Source organism: Alexandromys fortis, unplaced genomic scaffold, assembly GCF_014885135.2.
Source record: "Alexandromys fortis isolate MF-2015 unplaced genomic scaffold, M_Fortis_MF-2015_v1.1 scaffold_227, whole genome shotgun sequence".
In the NCBI taxonomy this organism is placed as follows: Eukaryota; Metazoa; Chordata; class Mammalia; order Rodentia; family Cricetidae; genus Alexandromys; species Alexandromys fortis.
The window spans coordinates 226,269-243,608 of NW_026068109.1; the positions used below are offsets into that span (position 1 = coordinate 226,269).

A 17,340-nucleotide genomic window follows, 5' to 3' on the forward strand; every position below is an offset into this window, starting at 1 on the left:
CTCCCTGCCTACCCTAACACGCCTGGCTTAATTTTAAGCAATTCACTTTGTCTTGTCTCTTCTTTTCTTTTCTTTTCTTTTCTTTTCTTTTCTTTTCTTTTCTTTTCTTTCTTTTCTTTTCGTTTCTTTCCCCTCTTTTTTTTTTTTTCTGTTTCAAAAGGCTTTATTTTTACTTGGTCCAAGACTTGAGAGGGGCTCCAGGGCGTTACAAAGCTGCCTAGTGGCTTCTTGAGAGGTTCGGGTGAAGGTCCTGAGGCGGGCTGGTGCAGAGCAGAGGTGGGAGCCCCTCGGAAGGAGAGGCCTCCTAGTCATGTTTGAGAGTGAGCCGCTCAAAGAGGTACTCGCCCAGAGACGCCTGCGGCCCAGCAGCCAACCTGCGGAGGTTGGTCAAGTGGTTGCCCATCTTCTTGATGATCTTCACCTCCTCATCCAGGAAGTGGTTTTCAAGGAAGTCACAGAGATGAGGATCTGTGCGAGCAGAGCCCAGGGAATGAAGATCCAAAAATACTATATTAAAAAAGAACTATTATTTTGCAGTCTGAGCTATTAGATTTGAAAAACAAACCTCATCTTCCTTCTAAACATTTTTTTTTCTTTTTAGTTTTTCGAGACAGGGTTTCTCTGTAGCTTTGGAGCCTGTCCTGGAACTAGCTCTTGTAGACCAGGCTGGCCTCGAACTCACAGAGATCCGCCTGCCTCTGCCTCCTGAGTGCTGGGATTAAAGGCGTGTGCCACCACCACCCGGCCCTTCTGAACATTTTTGAAGTGGCTCTATGACATAAACCTGGAAAAATGAAAACTTTTCTGTGTTTTTTTTTTTTTTTTCATTTTGTTTTGTTTTTCCCTAGAAGTCGGGCAAGTGGATACCCAAGTGTACAGGACAACAGAGACATCAAGACACATACCTGGGATAGGTCATTCAAGATGCAAGACGAGGGGAAAAAAAACCAATAAAGTGCTCTGTGAGTGTGACGAAATAAAAATATCTCTACAATTAGAAACCTTCTCTCAGCCAGACGGCAGCCCCAGTCATGTGAGCCACACGGAGAGGGTTGCAGCAGAGAATGGGCTTCTGCACGGTGCCTACCTGGCCCAGAGGAAACAGGAGTGCCACGGACGCAGGAACTTATTTCTCTATTCCAAGTCTGAGACTCTGACTTCTGCGGTGACACAGTGGGAATGTACCCAGTGTGGGCGTTAAGCCGGGACACACCTCTGAGTGCACAACAGAGATCTGGAGGCAGATAGACATGACAGGGGTTGCTTTCGGTGAGCACAGCCAATCTGGGGGTGACGACCCATGCATTCTCAGCAACAACTCCAGTGACAGCATCCACACAGCCCAGGGGCGTTCTGTCACCCTGAAGAACTAAGCAAAGCACCTTCTAGTCAACAGAAGGAAGGAAGACTAAGAGTGTAAGATATGACTATGAGCAGGTGAGTGCAGTTACCCACAGAGGCCAGAAGAGGGCATCAATTTCCCTACTGGCAGTCAGCTAGCTGTCCTGTGGGTGCAGGCTACCTAACTGGGTTTCTCAGAAAAAGCAGCAAGCACTCTTAACCTCTGAGCCACCTCTCCAGCCATGAGCCATACATATTCGAAGTTGTATTTGCTATTTATTTTTGTGGGCGTATTCGTGCAAGCGTGCAGGTGCATGTGAGCCACAGCCCGTGAACACAGACCAGAGGGCTACCGCGTCTCTGAGAAACTGAACTCAGATGCTCAGCCGTTTCGTACATGCTAGGCCATCTTACCCACCCATATTATTATTTTTTTTACAGGATATCCTTAATTACAAAGTTTATCTTGTTAGCTGTGGATTACACTTCAAACTACAAGAATGAGTTTTGTCACTAAGATAGATAGCTCTGCAAGACTTTCATCCCAGCAAATTAGGAGACTGAAGCAAGAGGGTCACAAGTTAGAGACCAGTTTTGGCTACGGAGCAAGACTTTGTCTTGAAATGGGTGAGAATGATATCTTATATGTGCAAGTTTGGGACTCAGTCCCTGTGAGCTTGGTGGACCATCTGTTAAGTGATAACTACCATAAGCAGTTGGAAATGATCAGTGTAAAAACATCCACAGCCGGGCAGTGGTGGCGCACACCTCTAACCCCAGCACTCAGGAGGCAGAGGCAGACAGAGGCTAGCCTGGTCTACAGAGTAAGTTGCAGGACAGCTAGGGCTACACAGAGAAACCCTGTCTTGGGGAAAAACAAAACTAAAACAACATCCACTGGCTTCTCCTTTAATCCTAGCACTTGGCAGAGAGAAGCAGGCAAATCTCTGTGAGTTCAAGGATAGCCTGCCCATTTTACATAGCGAAGCCCAGACCAGCCAGGCTACTTAGTGAGACTCTGTTTCAAAAGCCAAGATAGATAGATAGATAGATAGATAGATAGATAGATAGATAGATAGATAGGATGGTGGCATATGTGTCTTTAATTACAGTACTTGAAAAGCAGGGGCAGGAGACTTTCTGTGAACGGAGGCCAGCTTGGTCTACACAGCAAGTTCCAGGACAGCCAGGACTCTCAAACAAAAGCCTTACCCAGGTTGATGGGGCAGGCCTTTCAGCCCAGGGCCACTAGGGAAGCTGGGGCAGACAGATTGCAAATGCAAGGCCAGTCTAGTCTACAGAATGAGTTCAAGGCCTGTCTGACCAACTTGATGAGACACTATCAAAACAAAAAGCACACTAATCCCCTCTCAAAATCCAAGAACTGAGAATGTAACCCTGCGATAGGGCACTTGCCAGACACTCAGAAAGCCCTTGGTTTTATCCCTAATACCTTTATCAATCAGTCAATCAATTATGTATCTGCCAGATGTAGTATTGCATGCCTGTAGTCCCAGCAGACGAGAGGCTGAGGGGGAAGACTGTAAGTTCAAGACCAGCCTGGACTCCAAAGAAAGGTCCTGTCTCAAAAAACAAACAAGACAACAAAAAGCAACCCCCTTTCAAGCCCGTTTTACATTTGATCATTCTTTTGTTTTATTTGTGTGTGTGCATGCTCACCCTTGCATGCATGTGTGTCAACCAGTAGGGTATGTTCTTCAGTAGATTGTTTCCTTTAAAAGTTGTTTTTAATGACTGGAGAGATGGCTCAGTCCTCAAGAGCACTGGCTGCTATTCCACAGGACCAGGTTCGATTCCTAGCATGTATCTGGCAGCTCACAACTATCTGTAACTCCAGTTCCTGGGGATCTGATGCCCTCTTCTGGACTCCGCAGGCACTACATGCTTGTCTTCCTAGACACATATGTAGTCAAAACACCCATAAAACATAAAATATAAATGAATGAATAAAAAAATAAAAAAGAGTACATACTGCTCTTGCAGAGAGCTCAAGTTCAGTTCCCAGCACCCACATGAGGCGGCTTACAATGGCTTATAACTAAAGCGCCAGGGACTGCAACACAGCACTCTCTTCTGGCTTCTGTGCGCAATTGCATGTACAATCACATACCTATACACAGATAAATACTGTTTTAAAGTTAATTTTTATTATTATCAGTGCCTGTGTTTGTGTGTGTGTGTGTGTGTACATACTATTTCACACATGTGGAAGTCAGAGCACACCTTTGTGGAGTTTGCTTTCCTTTTATAGGTTTCAGGGGCTCTGGGAAACCAAACTCAGCTGTGTGGCAAACACCCTTATTTCCCCATCCTCTCACTGGCCTCTCCACTTTAGACGGGGCCCCCTCACTGAGCCTGGAGCCTGCTGACGACTGAGTTCTTGGGAGTCTCCATTCCTGCAGGTCCTCATGCTTACACGCCAGCACTTTCCTAACTGAACCAGCTCCCCAGCCCTCAGGCTGATTCTACAAGACCTGGTTATAGAGGAAGGGCAGTGGGGCTTCATCACCACCCAGAGGGTGATGATGGGCTGGTCTCGAGTGACGCAAGGATCTGCACAGGATGAAGCAGAGAGGGTACTGGGCACACAACAGTACAAGCAGTGGTGCTGTGAAGGATCGCTCTGCCCAGACAACCAGAATCAGCTCAGCTTGTTTACTACAATGAGAGGCACACATTTTCAGTGTGCACGAGTCTTGATAGAGCTTTTAAAATTATATTTGTTTATTGGGGGTTGGGGGCTCTGTGTAGAGATCAGAGATCAACTTTTAGAAACTGGCTCTCTCCTTCCACTATGTGGGACCCAGACATTGAACAGGCACCTTTAGCTGCTGAGCCATCTTGCTGGTTCAAACCAAGAAAAATAGTAATACTAGCACCCAGACAATATTCCTGATATGTCCCTCGTCAACCCTCATGTCCCACCAGTCTGGGGACACCAGCCATTTTCAATGGATCGTCATCTGCGTGGGAGTCCATGGTGTGTGCTCTGTGGCTGGCTTACTAGACTATGTGCAGTGTCTGTGCTGACGTCTTTGTGTGTTTCTGACGACAGCAGTTTGCTCCTTCTCATTGCTGTGTAGCAGGCCACAAGGAGTACTCCTGAGTATTCCACACATACGCTATAGGCTATTTATAGTAGGTCTACATTTGCAGATACTTAAACCTCTCTTATTATTGTTGTGCATATGTGAGCATGATGGGGGTGTCACGCCTGGTGGGCGTGTGGAGGTCAGAAAACACTGTGGGATTAGTCATCCCACCCATCTTTATGTGGGGCAAGAGGCTCGGACTCAGGTTGTTAGGCTTACTCAGCAAGCAGCTTTAACCAGCGAGCTCTCTCTCTGGCCTGCATCTACTGTCTCTACTTCTCATAGTGTGACGGATGCTTCTGAAAGCTTCTGCATCTGTCTAGGAGCTGCTGTTTGGCTAGGGCTTAGAGCAACAGCAGCGTTGGTTTTGCCCCTCGGGGGTCTTTGGTCTAACGACATTTTTAAGATTTAATTTTACTAATTTTTGCCGGGCGGTGATGGCACACGCCTTTAATCCCAGCACTTGGGAGGCAGAGACAGGAGGATCTCTGTGAGTTCGAGACCAGCCTGGTCTACAAGAGCTAGTTCCAGGACAGGCTCCAAAACCACAGAGAAACCTTGTCTCGAAAAACCAAAAAAATTTTTTTTTTACTAATTTTCTTTCTTTCACTCCTTCCCCTTTCTTTTCCCTTTTTTCCCCTTACTGTATGTTCTTGAACATTTTTTTCCCAGACAGGGTCTTACTATGTATCCCTGGCTGGGATTTGCTTTGTGGACCAGGCTGGCCTCGAACTCACAGAGATCCACCTGCCTCTCTGTCTTCTGAATGTTGGGATTGAAGGTGTGGGCCTCCACACATGTCTTTTCTATATTTTTTAAGACAGGGATTCATGTAGCCTCCAGCGTTCCATGAAACCATGAGGATGACTTTGAACCTCTGATTCCTCCTCCCAAGTGCTAGGAGTATAGGGGTGAGCCACCACCCCCAACTTCTTTGTTGTTTTTTGTTTTGTTTTTTTCCAGACAAGGTCTTCCTGTGTAAGTGCATCCTGGTCTCGGATATTTGATCCTCCTGCCTCTGCCTGCTGAGGGCTAGAATTACAATGTGAGTCTCCAAACCTGGTTTCCAATAACATTTTTTTTTTTTTGGTTGTCACATCTTGGCCAGCAGAGGCTACCAGCATTCGGTGAGTGGAGACTTGAGGTGCTGCTGAACATGCATCCCCACTACAAAGAGCTATGTCATTCTGAACGTGAGCCGAAGCCTTGCTAGTCTGAAGTTCAGTTTGGGGGTCTTCGGATGCTACGGCCACGTTTACATCCGGCAGGTGATGGGGAGGTTATGTATGATGGCTGTGGCGTGGCGTGATTTCCATCAGCACCTCCAGTAACACCTGGCATCCGCAGTTAGGCCGGATCAGCTTGTTGGACCGCCCCCATCGTCCTCTGGCTGACTACCCTTTGGAGGGCGCCCTGCATGTCCCGATTGCGCAGTGTATAGATGGCTGGGTACAGGAGCGGTGTGAGGTTTATGTAAATGAGGGACACGAGCTTATCTTCCTCCAGGGAGCGGCTTCTCAGGGGTCTGGCGTACATGGCTGTGGCACAGCCATAGTGGAGCACAGCCACCGTGAGATGGGACGCCACCGTGTTGAAGGCCTTGCGGCGGCCAGCACCATCCCCCACCCCCAGGATGACCACCAGTACCCTGGTGTAGGACATTAAGATGAGGATTAGGGGCAGCACCAGCAGAAGCATGCAGGCTGCCAGTAACGCGTGTTCCTGAAGGTCCCGGTTCCCACAGGCCAGAACCAACACAGCTGGGAGGTCACAGAAGACGTGATTGACAAGGCCGCCATGGCAGAAAGGCAGCTGGAATATAACAGTGGTGAGACCTAAGGCTAGGACGGAGCCACCCACACAACAAGAAGCTAGAAGGGCCCAGCAGAGCCCAGTGGTCATGAGCTGAGGGTAGTAGAGAGGGCGGCAGATAGCCAGGTAGCGGTCCAAGGCCATGGCTGCCAACAGCAGGCACTCAGAGCCACCCAGAGCCACGAAGAGACCCATTTGGGCCGCGCAGGTAGAAGGCGCCACAGCCTGGCCACCGGGAGGCAGGAGAAACCCAGCCAGCATCCGTGGGGTGAGTACCAGGGTGTAGGCTACCTCAACTGCAGACAGGGAACCTAAGAAGAAGTACATGGGTGTGTGTAGAGTGGGTTCTGCCAGGGCCAGGCCCAGAATGAGCAGGTTCCCAGCCAGGGTGGCCAAGTAGAGGGGCAAGAGGAGAGAGAAGAGCAGCAGGCGGAGGCCCGGGGGCCACCCCGAGAAGCCTAGGATGACAAATTCCTGCGGTGCCGTCCAGTTGGGCTCAGACCAGTGGCTCGTGTTGGGGCCTGGTGGAGGACAAACCAGAGGGGAGTATCAAGGTGGACATCTTCCTCCCAAGATCCGGGTGCCTTTATCTTTGCCCAGACCCAAGGACTCTGCATCAGCTCTCCAGAGCCCGCTCTGTGATGGTTCGTTTTATTTTACTATCTACGTGTGAATACGCCCTGGGAGTCAGAATAGGGCACGGGATCCCCTGGAAAGGGAGTTACAGGCTACTGTGAGCTGCCCAGTGGTGGTGCTGGCAACGGAGTTTGAGGCCACCTGGTAACAGCCAAGGTGTTTATGAGCAATAAACGGCCCCATGCGATTACCTGTCTCAGGACTGAGCCCTCCCCTTCACTCCATGCTTCCTTAATCCCTCTTCATCTTATTTTTCCACTCAGGGTCCCTCATTGAACCTGGGGCTCGGAAATTCTGTTAAACTGCCTGGCCAGTAAGCTCCCCCATCCTGGACACTGTAGGCATGTGTCATTATACCTAGCTTTTTAATGTGGGTTTTGGGACTTGGGACTTGAACTCAGGCCTTCAGGCTTGCAAACAAGCACTTTGCTGACCGCGTTATCTCCCCAGCTTCACAATTTATTTTATTTTATTTTTTATTTTGAGACGAGGTCTCTGTATGTCACGATCCTCATGCCTCAGCCTCCCAAGTGCTAGGTTTGCAGGTGTGCACCACCAGACTTGGTTGTCCTTCTAAGGACTTCACCACCAGCAGAGTGAGTTTTTATCAGAGCAGAAGTCAGGTCCTTGCTTCATTACCTCATCTTTGCTTTCAGGATGAGTTCACTTCCCTCAGCTCTCCTCATCCTTCATGGCTCCTCAGCCTCCTCTCAGCACCGTAACCCACGCTGGAAGGTCTCCATTCCTACACGCTCCCTATCTTTTCACCTGCTGTTTTCTTCCTGGATTTCCCTGGGGACCTCATAGTGTCTATCTGGAATTATTTAGGCTGAGTGTATAGTTCTGCAGTATAGAACTCATCTAGAATCCCCCAGTGAGGGGCTGGGGTGTAGTTCAATGGTAGAGCCCCTGCCTAGAATCCCCCAGTGAGGGGCTGGGAGCCTGGTTCTGTGGTAGAGCACTTGTCTAGAAGGCATGCCATCCTCAGCACTGCCAACAAAACAAAACAAAATAGCCAGGTGGTGGTGGCACACGCCTTTAATCCCAGCGCTCGGGAGGCAGAGACAGGCGGATCTCTGTGTGTTCGAAGCCAGCCTAGTCTACAGAATGAGTTCTAGGACAAAGCTACAGAGAAACTATCTCAAAAAATCAAAACAAACAAATAAAAACAACAACAACACACACACACCTCTAGACTGTCTGGAAAAGTTCTATTCAACCTCCAAGGCTTCTGTACTTGCATGTCTGTCCCTAGGCTCGCTGGACATCACTCTCTGAATCTACAGTTGCCATAGCAACACCACTAACTTCAGCCTTATGGGACAGATAGTCTGAGCTATGTCTGTGTGGTTTGCTGAATTACTGAAAGTCGAGGGACCAGTTATTTGAGCCTTAATCTTCACACGTTTATATTGCACACACACACACACACACACACACACACACACACACACACACACACAGAGTTATTTTCCCAGCTTGGGTTTCCAGCTCTGAACCTCAGAGCACCCCTGGCCTCACTGTTCCCTACAGATTCTTCTGGATTCTTCTTAAATGTGTTCCTAGCGCTTCCTATCATTGTGGCCATCAGCTTCAGCTGGGATGTGCAACTAATCACTTTCCTGTTCAACACCTCCCCAAACTACCAGAATTGACCCATTTCCACACTCGGTTACCAAAGGTCATGTCAACTGTGACATGCATCTCATCTCCTTCCTCTTCTTACCCTCCACGCTTTTACATCTTCCTTCATATCTCCATCATCTTCATCATCACCAACATCGCCACCCACCATCATTTTTTTTTGTTATGCTTCAGATAGAACCCAGGACCTTTTCTGAATCCTAGACAAGTGTTCTACCATTGGATGACATCCCTACGAGATGGTAATTTTGAGACAGAGTCTCACTGTAGACTCTCTAAATCAGTAGTTCTGAACCTACGGGTTGTGACCCCTTTGGGGGTCAAATGACACTTTAACAGGGGTCACATATCCGATATCTTACAATCAGATATTTACATTATAATTTACAACAGTCGCAGAGTTACTAGAGGTAGCAACAAAAATGATTTTGTGGTTGGTGTCGTCACAACATGAGTAACTGTATTAAAGGTCGCAGCGTTAGGAAGGCTGAGAACCACGGCTCTGAATCCTCCTGCTGCAGCCCCCTGAATATTGGGAGTATAGGTATATGCTACTGCATTCACATATTTTTAATATTTTGAGGAACCTGAAATATCTTTAGACCAAACAAGCGTTCTGCCACAGAGTCATGCCTGTAGTCCCCCTTGGAAACTAACTCAGGCTCTGGGGCTTCAGAGATGGGCCCAAGAGATGGGAAAGTATCATTCTGTGAGCCTGAGGACCCGAGTTCAATTCCCAGGTCCCATTTTTTTTTAAGTCAGGTGTGGTGACAAACACCTGTAGCCCCAGCCCTGGGAAGGTAGACATAGGATTTTTTTTTTTTTAGACATAGGATTCTTAAGGCACACTAGATAGGTAGTGTAGCCTAGTTGGTGGGTTCGTGGCAAGCAAAAGACCCTGTCACAAGCAAACAAACAAATAAACAAACAAATGAAACAAAGCCCAAGGTGGATGGCAGCTGAGGAACCACAGTTGAGGCGACCTCTGTTGTCCACATGCATGCACACAGGTGTACCTGTGTACACTCAAACATGCGTATAACACACACACACACACACACACACACACACACACACACAGAGCCAACTCAAGCTCATCTCCCTCGAGAAGCTCAGCTGGCCGGGTCCAGTTCCTGCTTCCTCAGAGGCGCTCACCCACCTACCTTCAACGCCATGAGCCCGAGAGAGTAGGCTGATGTGAAGTCCCACCATCACTGGGGCTGTCCTCTGTCATTAGTCAATGTCCCCTCTCCTCCCTGGAGGCTCCTGATGGACCAGTTGTGTCGTAGAGCTCAGCTGCACAGAGAAAGAACCCCGAGGTCAGCCCTCCGATGCTCACTGCAAGATGCTGTCCAGGACACAAGCCAGGGCCCACTGTAAAATGAGAGTCGGGCCTTTCTGTCCCTTCTGTGTCTGCTATTTTGTGGCACTGTTTAAAAAAATCAAGTTTGTGGTTATGTTTTTATTTCCAAAATAAACCATCTTCTATTTTTTTTCAGTCTTTTTGAGACAATGTTTCTCTGGCTGTCCTGGAACTTGCTCTGTATACCAGGCTGGCCTTGAACTCAGAGATCCACCACCACCTGGCTGTAAATTGTCTTTATAAAACTATGTGCATGTGAGTACACGCACTTGCCTGTGTGAGTGCGTGTGTCACCCTGGAGATCTTCCTCAACAACTCCCTTCTTTTACAAAGATTTTATTTGTTCTGTGGTTTTTTTTTTTGATTTTTTATTTATTTATTATGTATACAACATTCTTCCTCCATGTATGCCTGCAGGCCAGAAGAGGGCGCCAGATCTCATTACAGATGGTTGTGAGCCACCATGTATTGTTCTGTGTTTTTATGTCTCCATACGAATCTGTGCACCTGTGTGTGGCTACGTGAGGAGGCCGGAAGAGGCTGCTGGATCCCCTGGAGCTGGAGTCACAGGCGACTGTGGATCACCGAATGTGTGTGCTGGCAACTGAGCTTGGCTCCCTTGGGCACAGCCAGTTCTCTTCACTGCTAAGCCATCTCTCCAACCCCTCCACCTCACTGAACCTAGCGCTCACTGATTTGGCCACGACTGGTCGGCCAGTGAGCCCATGTCCACCTCCCCAGCCCTGGGGCTGCAGACACACACTGCCACACCTGGCTTTACAGGAATGCTGGGGATCTGAACATGGGTCCTCATTCTTTCGTGGCACACATTTTACCCACCAAATTTTCTTTTCAGACCTCATCTTATTCTATTCTATTCTATTTATTTTTGAGACAGGGTTTCTGTGTGTAGCCCAAACTGTCCTGGAAGTCACTCTGTAGACCAGGTTGGCCTCAAATTTACAGCAATCCGCCTGTCTTTGACTCCCGAGTGCTGGGACTAAATGCCTGCACTCAACCAGCTTCGTCTTATTCTTTTGTTTGTTTGTTTGTTTGTTTGTTTGTTTTTGTTTTTCGAGACAGGGTTTCTCTGTGGTTTTGGAGCCTGTCCTGGCACTAGCTCTGTAGACCAGGCTGGTCTCGAACTCACAGAGATCCGCCTGCCTCTGCCTCCCAAGTGCTGGGATTAAAGGCGTGCACCACCATCGCTCGGCTCGTCTTATTCTTTTAAAAGAGGTTTAGGCTTCTCAAAAAATCCTAAAAACATTAAGACACCGTAGCAAAAGCCTGTAATCCCAGCCCTGGAAAGATTAAAGCAGGAGGACTGTGAGTTCAAGGCCAGTTTGGGCTCAATAATGAAGCCCTGTCTCGAAAGCATCGGTGCAGACAGCAAGGTGGCTCAGTGGGTAATGGGGCCTGCTGTCAAGACCAACAACCCGAGTCTGACCCCAGGACCCACACAGTGGGAGGAAAGAAGCGATGTCCTCAAGTTGCCCATTGACCTTGCACACGAGGAGGAATAAATGGATGTTTTCTGAAGGTGTGCGATGCTCCTTTAATTCAAAGACTGACAAGGCAAAGGCAAGCAGATCTCTGGGACTTCCAGACCTGTTTGGTCTACAAGGCAAATGCCTGGCCAACTACAGCTATGTAAGTCAGAGTTTGTCCTTAAAAAGACACTTTAAAGGGAATAATTTTATAAGCAGAAGACCTGGACTGTTGTTCAGTGGTGGGACACTTGCCTAACATGCAAAGCCTTGAGCCAATTTTCAGTACCCCAGAAAAGAAAAGAAAAAAAAAAGAGGGATGACATTGTCTTGATTTAGAGAGAAGTCTGTTGGCAGTGGGTGTTAACCTAGGCATAACTTGGATGGCATTTTTGGACAGATCTTAGAAGTATTTCTGAGCAATGTATTTATCCCAAGGGCTCTTTTGAGCTGGTGAGATGATTCTGTAGGCAAAGCCACTTGCTGCCAAGGCTGATGACCCAAGTTCAGTCTCTAGGACCCACACGGTGGGAGGGGAAAACTGACTCCTTGCAAGTTGTCCTCTGACCTTCACGTGTGCTATGGCACATATGTGAGCTCAGACAAGCATGTGCTCGAGTGTGCACACGTGCACACACACACGAATGAATAATAAACGTTAAAAACAAACAAAGGCTCTTCCTACCTGTCTCAGTGTGTGTAGGTGTCTACACTTGTGCTGGTGCACACTGCATTCTGTCCTGGGCTAGCCTTGGGTAACAGTCAACTCTGGAACTAGAGTCAGAGCTTTGGTCTTTGATGTGGTGGTGTTGTTATTGAGACAGGGTCTCATGTAGCCTAGGCTGGCCTAGCATTCACTACATAATTGAAGATGACTCCTCCCTCCTCCCTCCTCTTCCTCTCTGAGAGCTGACCCAGCAGGCATGTGCTGCCATGCCTAGTTTCCGTGTCCACGAGACAAGCACTCCCCCAGCTGAGCCAAGCCCTCAGTCCTCTGATGTGCTGTTGTCTCCCTAGGTGTCAGGTTCCTCACCCGAGGGCTCTCACGGGGCTTTAGGACTCACCTACATTCCATTGAGATGGTGTCAGCCATCAGTGATCGCGGGGAGATTCTCGTCTTAAACATCAGCAGGACCCTTGGCCCACAGGGTGGTGTCAGTGATTGTTTTAAATGATGCCTGTGACGCATCCGGTAGAAGAGTCCCTGTGTTTAGAAAATACCAATGAATTAAAAAAAAAAATACCAGGGTAAAGGTGCTTACCACCAAGTCTGTTGACCTGAGTTCAATCCCTGAGACCCACTTGTAGAAGGACAGCTGACTCCCAGAAGCTGATCTCCAACGGCAACATGTGCTTTTTGTATTTGTGCACATGTGCACACAGGCATGCGTATGCACACACACACACACACTAAATAAACAAATAAATGTAATAAAAGTTAAAAGAAAAGCTGGGCGTGGAGAAACACACCTTTAATCCCAGCATTTTGGAGATAGAGGCAGGCAGATTTCTGTGAGCGTGTAGTCAACTTCATCTATATATCAAGTTCCAGACCAGCTAGGGCTGCATGGTGAAATCCTGTCTCATAAATAAATGGATGAGAAAAGAACATACACGACTAACACATCAAGATGTGCTTGACTTTCTCTTGGCTCCCTGACTACCACATCCTACTTTAGATGCAAATACTTATCTGGGGAGATGGAGCAAGTAGTGGAAGAGAGAAAGAAGGTGGGCAGAGACTTGCAACATACTCAGATTCGATTCGCCTGTTGCCCCGACACCAAAACTCTGATGCATTTAATACCCTAGCTCTGGACAAGGGAGATGGGTAAATCACTTGCTGTGTGTGCCTGAGGACCCGGGTTCAGTTCCTTAGATCCCATGTAAAAGTCAGATGCGTAGCATGCATACGTAATTGCAGGGCTCCTGTGGGGAGATCGAGTTGGGTACAGGAGCTGGCAGGTCAGCTAGCCTGGTGTATGCAGTGGTGGGCAATAGAGACCCTACTTCAAAATAAGGTGGAAGGTGAGGGCTGTCCTTTTGTCCTCTGACCACCACTTGTGCACTGTGTCATGTGTATGGTTTCATAAACACACACACACACACACACACAGAGAGAGAGAGAGAGAGAGAGAGAGAGAGAGAGAGAGAGAGAGAGAGAGAGAGAGACTAGCCTTCATCTCAATCCCATTCCTATCCGTACAGTCCCATGGTTTCCTGGGTCTCGACATCACTTCCGCCTTACTCTAACTCTTCAGTGGCCATGTCCCTTCATCCCCTCTAAACACTGACTGGACAGGAAACCAGAGTGAGAACAGAGAACACTGCCACAGTTGATGTGGCTACCTCTATCCACGCACGCTACCACTTCCTACGTTGATATGGCTACCCGTCACAGGCACAGATGATGTTTTGAGTGCTACACACACACGCTATCACTTCCCACATAGCCACAACTTGTGATGCTGCAGGCAATTATGTAATAGGCATTATTATTGATTCACAGGCAGGGAAGCTGAGACCAGAGAGGGTGACTTAACAAAAGGTAGCAATACAGCTTCTCCCTGTACTAGGATTTTTTCCAGATGCTGATATCAAAATCTGCTCTTATGGGGGGGGGGGCTTGCTGCACTTTGTATCTCTCTCCTATGCCTGTGTCTCTCCATCCATCTGAGGAGAAGATGAGAAGAGAAGGAAGAAAGCTGAAGACTTTGAGGTTCACAGAGAGACGAAGAGATGAAGGTCTGAAGAGACTCATAACTGGGGTGCCATGTCAGGCTGCACACTAAGCAAGCCAGGCTAATGAGGACTAGAGACAGGTGCCATTGATGGAGCAGCCCAACTCAGGTGTCTCAGAGGGCTCTGGGCTGCAGGAGTAAAGATGGGAGACAGAGAGAGATTTATAGGAAAAGATCAGAGGAGAGAGACGGCGGATGAAAGGGGGGAGAGATTGAGAGATATAGACAGACAGACGATAGATGATAGACAGATGATAGATGATAGAGAGACAGACAGATAGATAGAGGTGCTGGGAGGAAAAAATTGTGTGTGTGTGTGTGTGTGTGTGAGAGAGAGAGAGAGAGAGAGAGAGAGAGAGAGAGAGAGAGAGAGAGAGAGAGAGAGAGAGAGAGAGGGGCTGGGAGAGAGGAGACAAATTGAAAATGAGGAGAGAAATTTAAGAGGAAAAGATAAGATGGAGGAGAGAGATTTGAGAGGGAAAGATTAAAGAGATCAAGAAAAAATCAAAAGAAAAAGAAACAGAGAAGGGAAGAGGGGAAGGGCTGAGAAGGATGGGTGAACAGGGAGGCAGAGAGAAATAAAGAAGGAAAATGGAAGAGGTTAGAGAGAGTTTGGGAGGGAAAGGTGAGAAAGAAGAGAGATGGGGAAGAGGGAAGAGAGAGAGGATAGAGAGATTACCCCGGAATTCAGGAAGCATGACTCTCCACTGGGGAATTCTATTGGAAACTTTGCACGTCAATCCCTGGCTCCATCCTTTATGGCGCCTTCCCTGCCATGCCTGGAGCAGAATGACCAGAATATGGAAATGAGGTACGGAATTGCAAACCTCTTAGCTTTCTGCTTGGCCAGCCCACTGCCCACCTACCGACTCTGGCAACAGTGAGAAGTCCCACTCAGGACCACAGATTCGCATCAGGAAAGTGACTTAGAGCTAGATCTCTAAGCTCCACCTACTACAAGAGAGACCCAGTACCACTACTTCTAAAGTTCTCTCCCTTCCATGTTCTGCCTCAGTCATTAGCAAGTTCCCCAACAACGTGCATATGTCCTGATCATCGGTGTCTCTCTGGTCTCGCCCATGCACCCCTAACATCCGAATGTCATTTTCCCACCTGGAAATGCACTCACTCTTCAAAGTTCACATTGAATACAAACACATATATAACGGAAAGAAGTGCAAACCAGAGTGATAAGACACCAGCATCGATCATGGAAAGCTTTTGTAGAAACAGAAGCAGACTGGCCCTATCGAGCCTCCGTCTTCTGACTCCCCTGATAGTCCAACTTCTTTCAAAATGGAGAGAAGATCTTTGAAAGAGATGCTTAATGGGTTTCCCAGGGCCCACTTAAGGGTCTAGCTTGTGCTAAAACCCCAGAGTCTTGTTAGCACCTTCTCCCCGCAACTGTGCTGTCTGAGGAATGTGGGGGTCTCAGAAGGATGGGGCTGGAGGGACAGGAAGGAGAGCAACGTGGGAAATCAGAGCTTCAGTATCTTGGGAGAGCCTGAAACTTCTGGTCCAAGGAGACAAGAAGGCTATCTCCCTGCAGTGATGACAACACTGAGATTTGGGACAAACTTGACCTCAGAGGAAGGAGTGGCCCAGAGCACTTTAAGAGAAGCTCCCTGGAGAAAGAAACAAAAGTTCACTACCGCTCTGTTCAAATTTTCATAAAATTTACCAAAAGTTTGGACCCAGAAGCGACCAAGAGTGTCATGGTTTAAAAGACACTGACTAAGAGCGATGCCAATAACATGGCAGCAACCTCACAGTAAACTGTTTGACATCTATCCATGAGCTAGAATACTCTGGGAAAGCCTGCGTTCGGATAAGAAGCCACAGAGGGTTGGAGGGATGGAGTAGCCCATGCTTGCTGCATAAGCATTGAGGGTCTGAGTCCTGACACCCTAGAACCCATCTAAATAGCTGGGCAGTCACATACACTTGTAGCCCCAGCACTGGGGAGGCAGAGATAGGAGGATCCCTGGGGGTTGCTGGCTGGCTTGTCCAATCAGGGGGCCCCAGCTTCAGTGAGAGACTGTTTTTTTGTTTGTTTGTTTTTTGTTTTTTGGGGGGGGAGAGAATGATTGAAGATTCCTATCCCCAACTATCACAACTCAGAGAAGAGTGGATCCTTGCACAAGTCTGCAAGGAGCGCATGAGTGCGTGCATACACGCACGTGCACGCGCGCACACACATACACACACACACACACCCCCCAAAGGCAATAGGACACTGGTAAATAAACACAACAGATCTCCAGGAACTGGTCCTAAATAAGAGATTTATGTATTACCGGAACAAAGATTTTAGATAATGGCCTGGATAGAAGGCTCAGTGTTTATGACTTGGTGCTCTTCCAGAGGACTTCAGCTTGATTCCCAACCCATATGGCAATTCACAGAGAATAATGAAATATTTTCAATTTAAATAATTGTCTTAAAGATTCAGCATTGGGAAAGGATTGCATAAACAAAATGAGAATTTAACAAAGAGTGAAATAATTTTTTAAAAGATTTGCCTGCTTGTGTTATGTGCACCGTGTGTGCAGTGCACATGGAAGAGAAGAAAGCACCAGATCCCCTGGAACTGGAGTTACAGATGGTTGTGAGCCACCACGAGGGTGCTGGAATTGAATCCCAGACGAGCAGCCAGTGCTTTTACCCACTGAGCCATTTCTCCAGCTACCCCTCCCCATTTTGTTTTTTGAGACAGAGTTTTATGTTTTAAATTGGTCTGTAGTTCTCTTTCTTAGTATTGTATATCTGTGGTTTGGGTAGCAGGTTAATTGTAGCCTCATTAAGAAGAAGTTTGGCAATGTTCTCTCTCTTTCTCTTGTGTGGAATAATTTGAGGAGTATTGGTATTAGCTCCTCTTTGGAAGTTTTGTAGAATTCTGAGCTGAAACCTGGCCTTTTTTGGTTGGGAGACTTTTGATGACTGTTTCTATTTCTTCAGCCAGTTATAGGTCTGTTTAATTTGCTTATCTGGTCTTGATTTAATTTTGGTAAATGATATTTATCCAGAAAGTTGTCCATTTCCTTTAAGTTTTCCAATTTTGTGGAGTACAGGTTTTCAAAATATGACCTGATGATTCTCTGTATTTCCTCCATGTCTGTTATTATGTCCCCCTTTTCATTTCTGATTTTGTTAATTTGGATATTCTCTCTCTGCCTTTTGGTTAGTTTGGATAAAGGTTTGTC

At 47.5% G+C, this 17,340-nt stretch overlaps 1 protein-coding gene across 1 annotated transcript; it reads right to left on the reverse strand.

Moving 5' to 3' along the window:
- Nucleotides 1–304: 304 nt before the first annotated feature.
- LOC126489842 (olfactory receptor 10AC1-like) lies at nucleotides 305–9,721 on the reverse strand. The gene is made up of 5 exons (XM_050124414.1): nucleotides 9,710–9,721; nucleotides 6,992–7,043; nucleotides 5,853–6,787; nucleotides 1,003–1,087; nucleotides 305–468 (listed from the first exon to the last, which is right to left on the reverse strand). Exons 1-5 carry the CDS (start codon nucleotides 9,719–9,721, stop codon nucleotides 305–307), a joined length of 1,248 nt encoding a protein of 415 aa, XP_049980371.1.
- Between the last annotated feature and the right edge of the window lie 7,619 nt (nucleotides 9,722–17,340).

What these genes read in the sequence shown, in the direction of transcription:
- LOC126489842 (XM_050124414.1), bottom strand. An exon ending in TGGGCAGCTCACAGTAGCCT is followed by an intron (nt 6,788 to 6,991) that starts GTAACTCCCTTT and finishes GTCCTCCACCAG; the next exon opens with GCCCCAACACGAGCCACTGG. An exon ending in TGCCGTCTGGCTGAGAGAAG is followed by an intron (nt 469 to 1,002) that starts GTTTCTAATTGT and finishes CTGCTCGCACAG; the next exon opens with ATCCTCATCTCTGTGACTTC.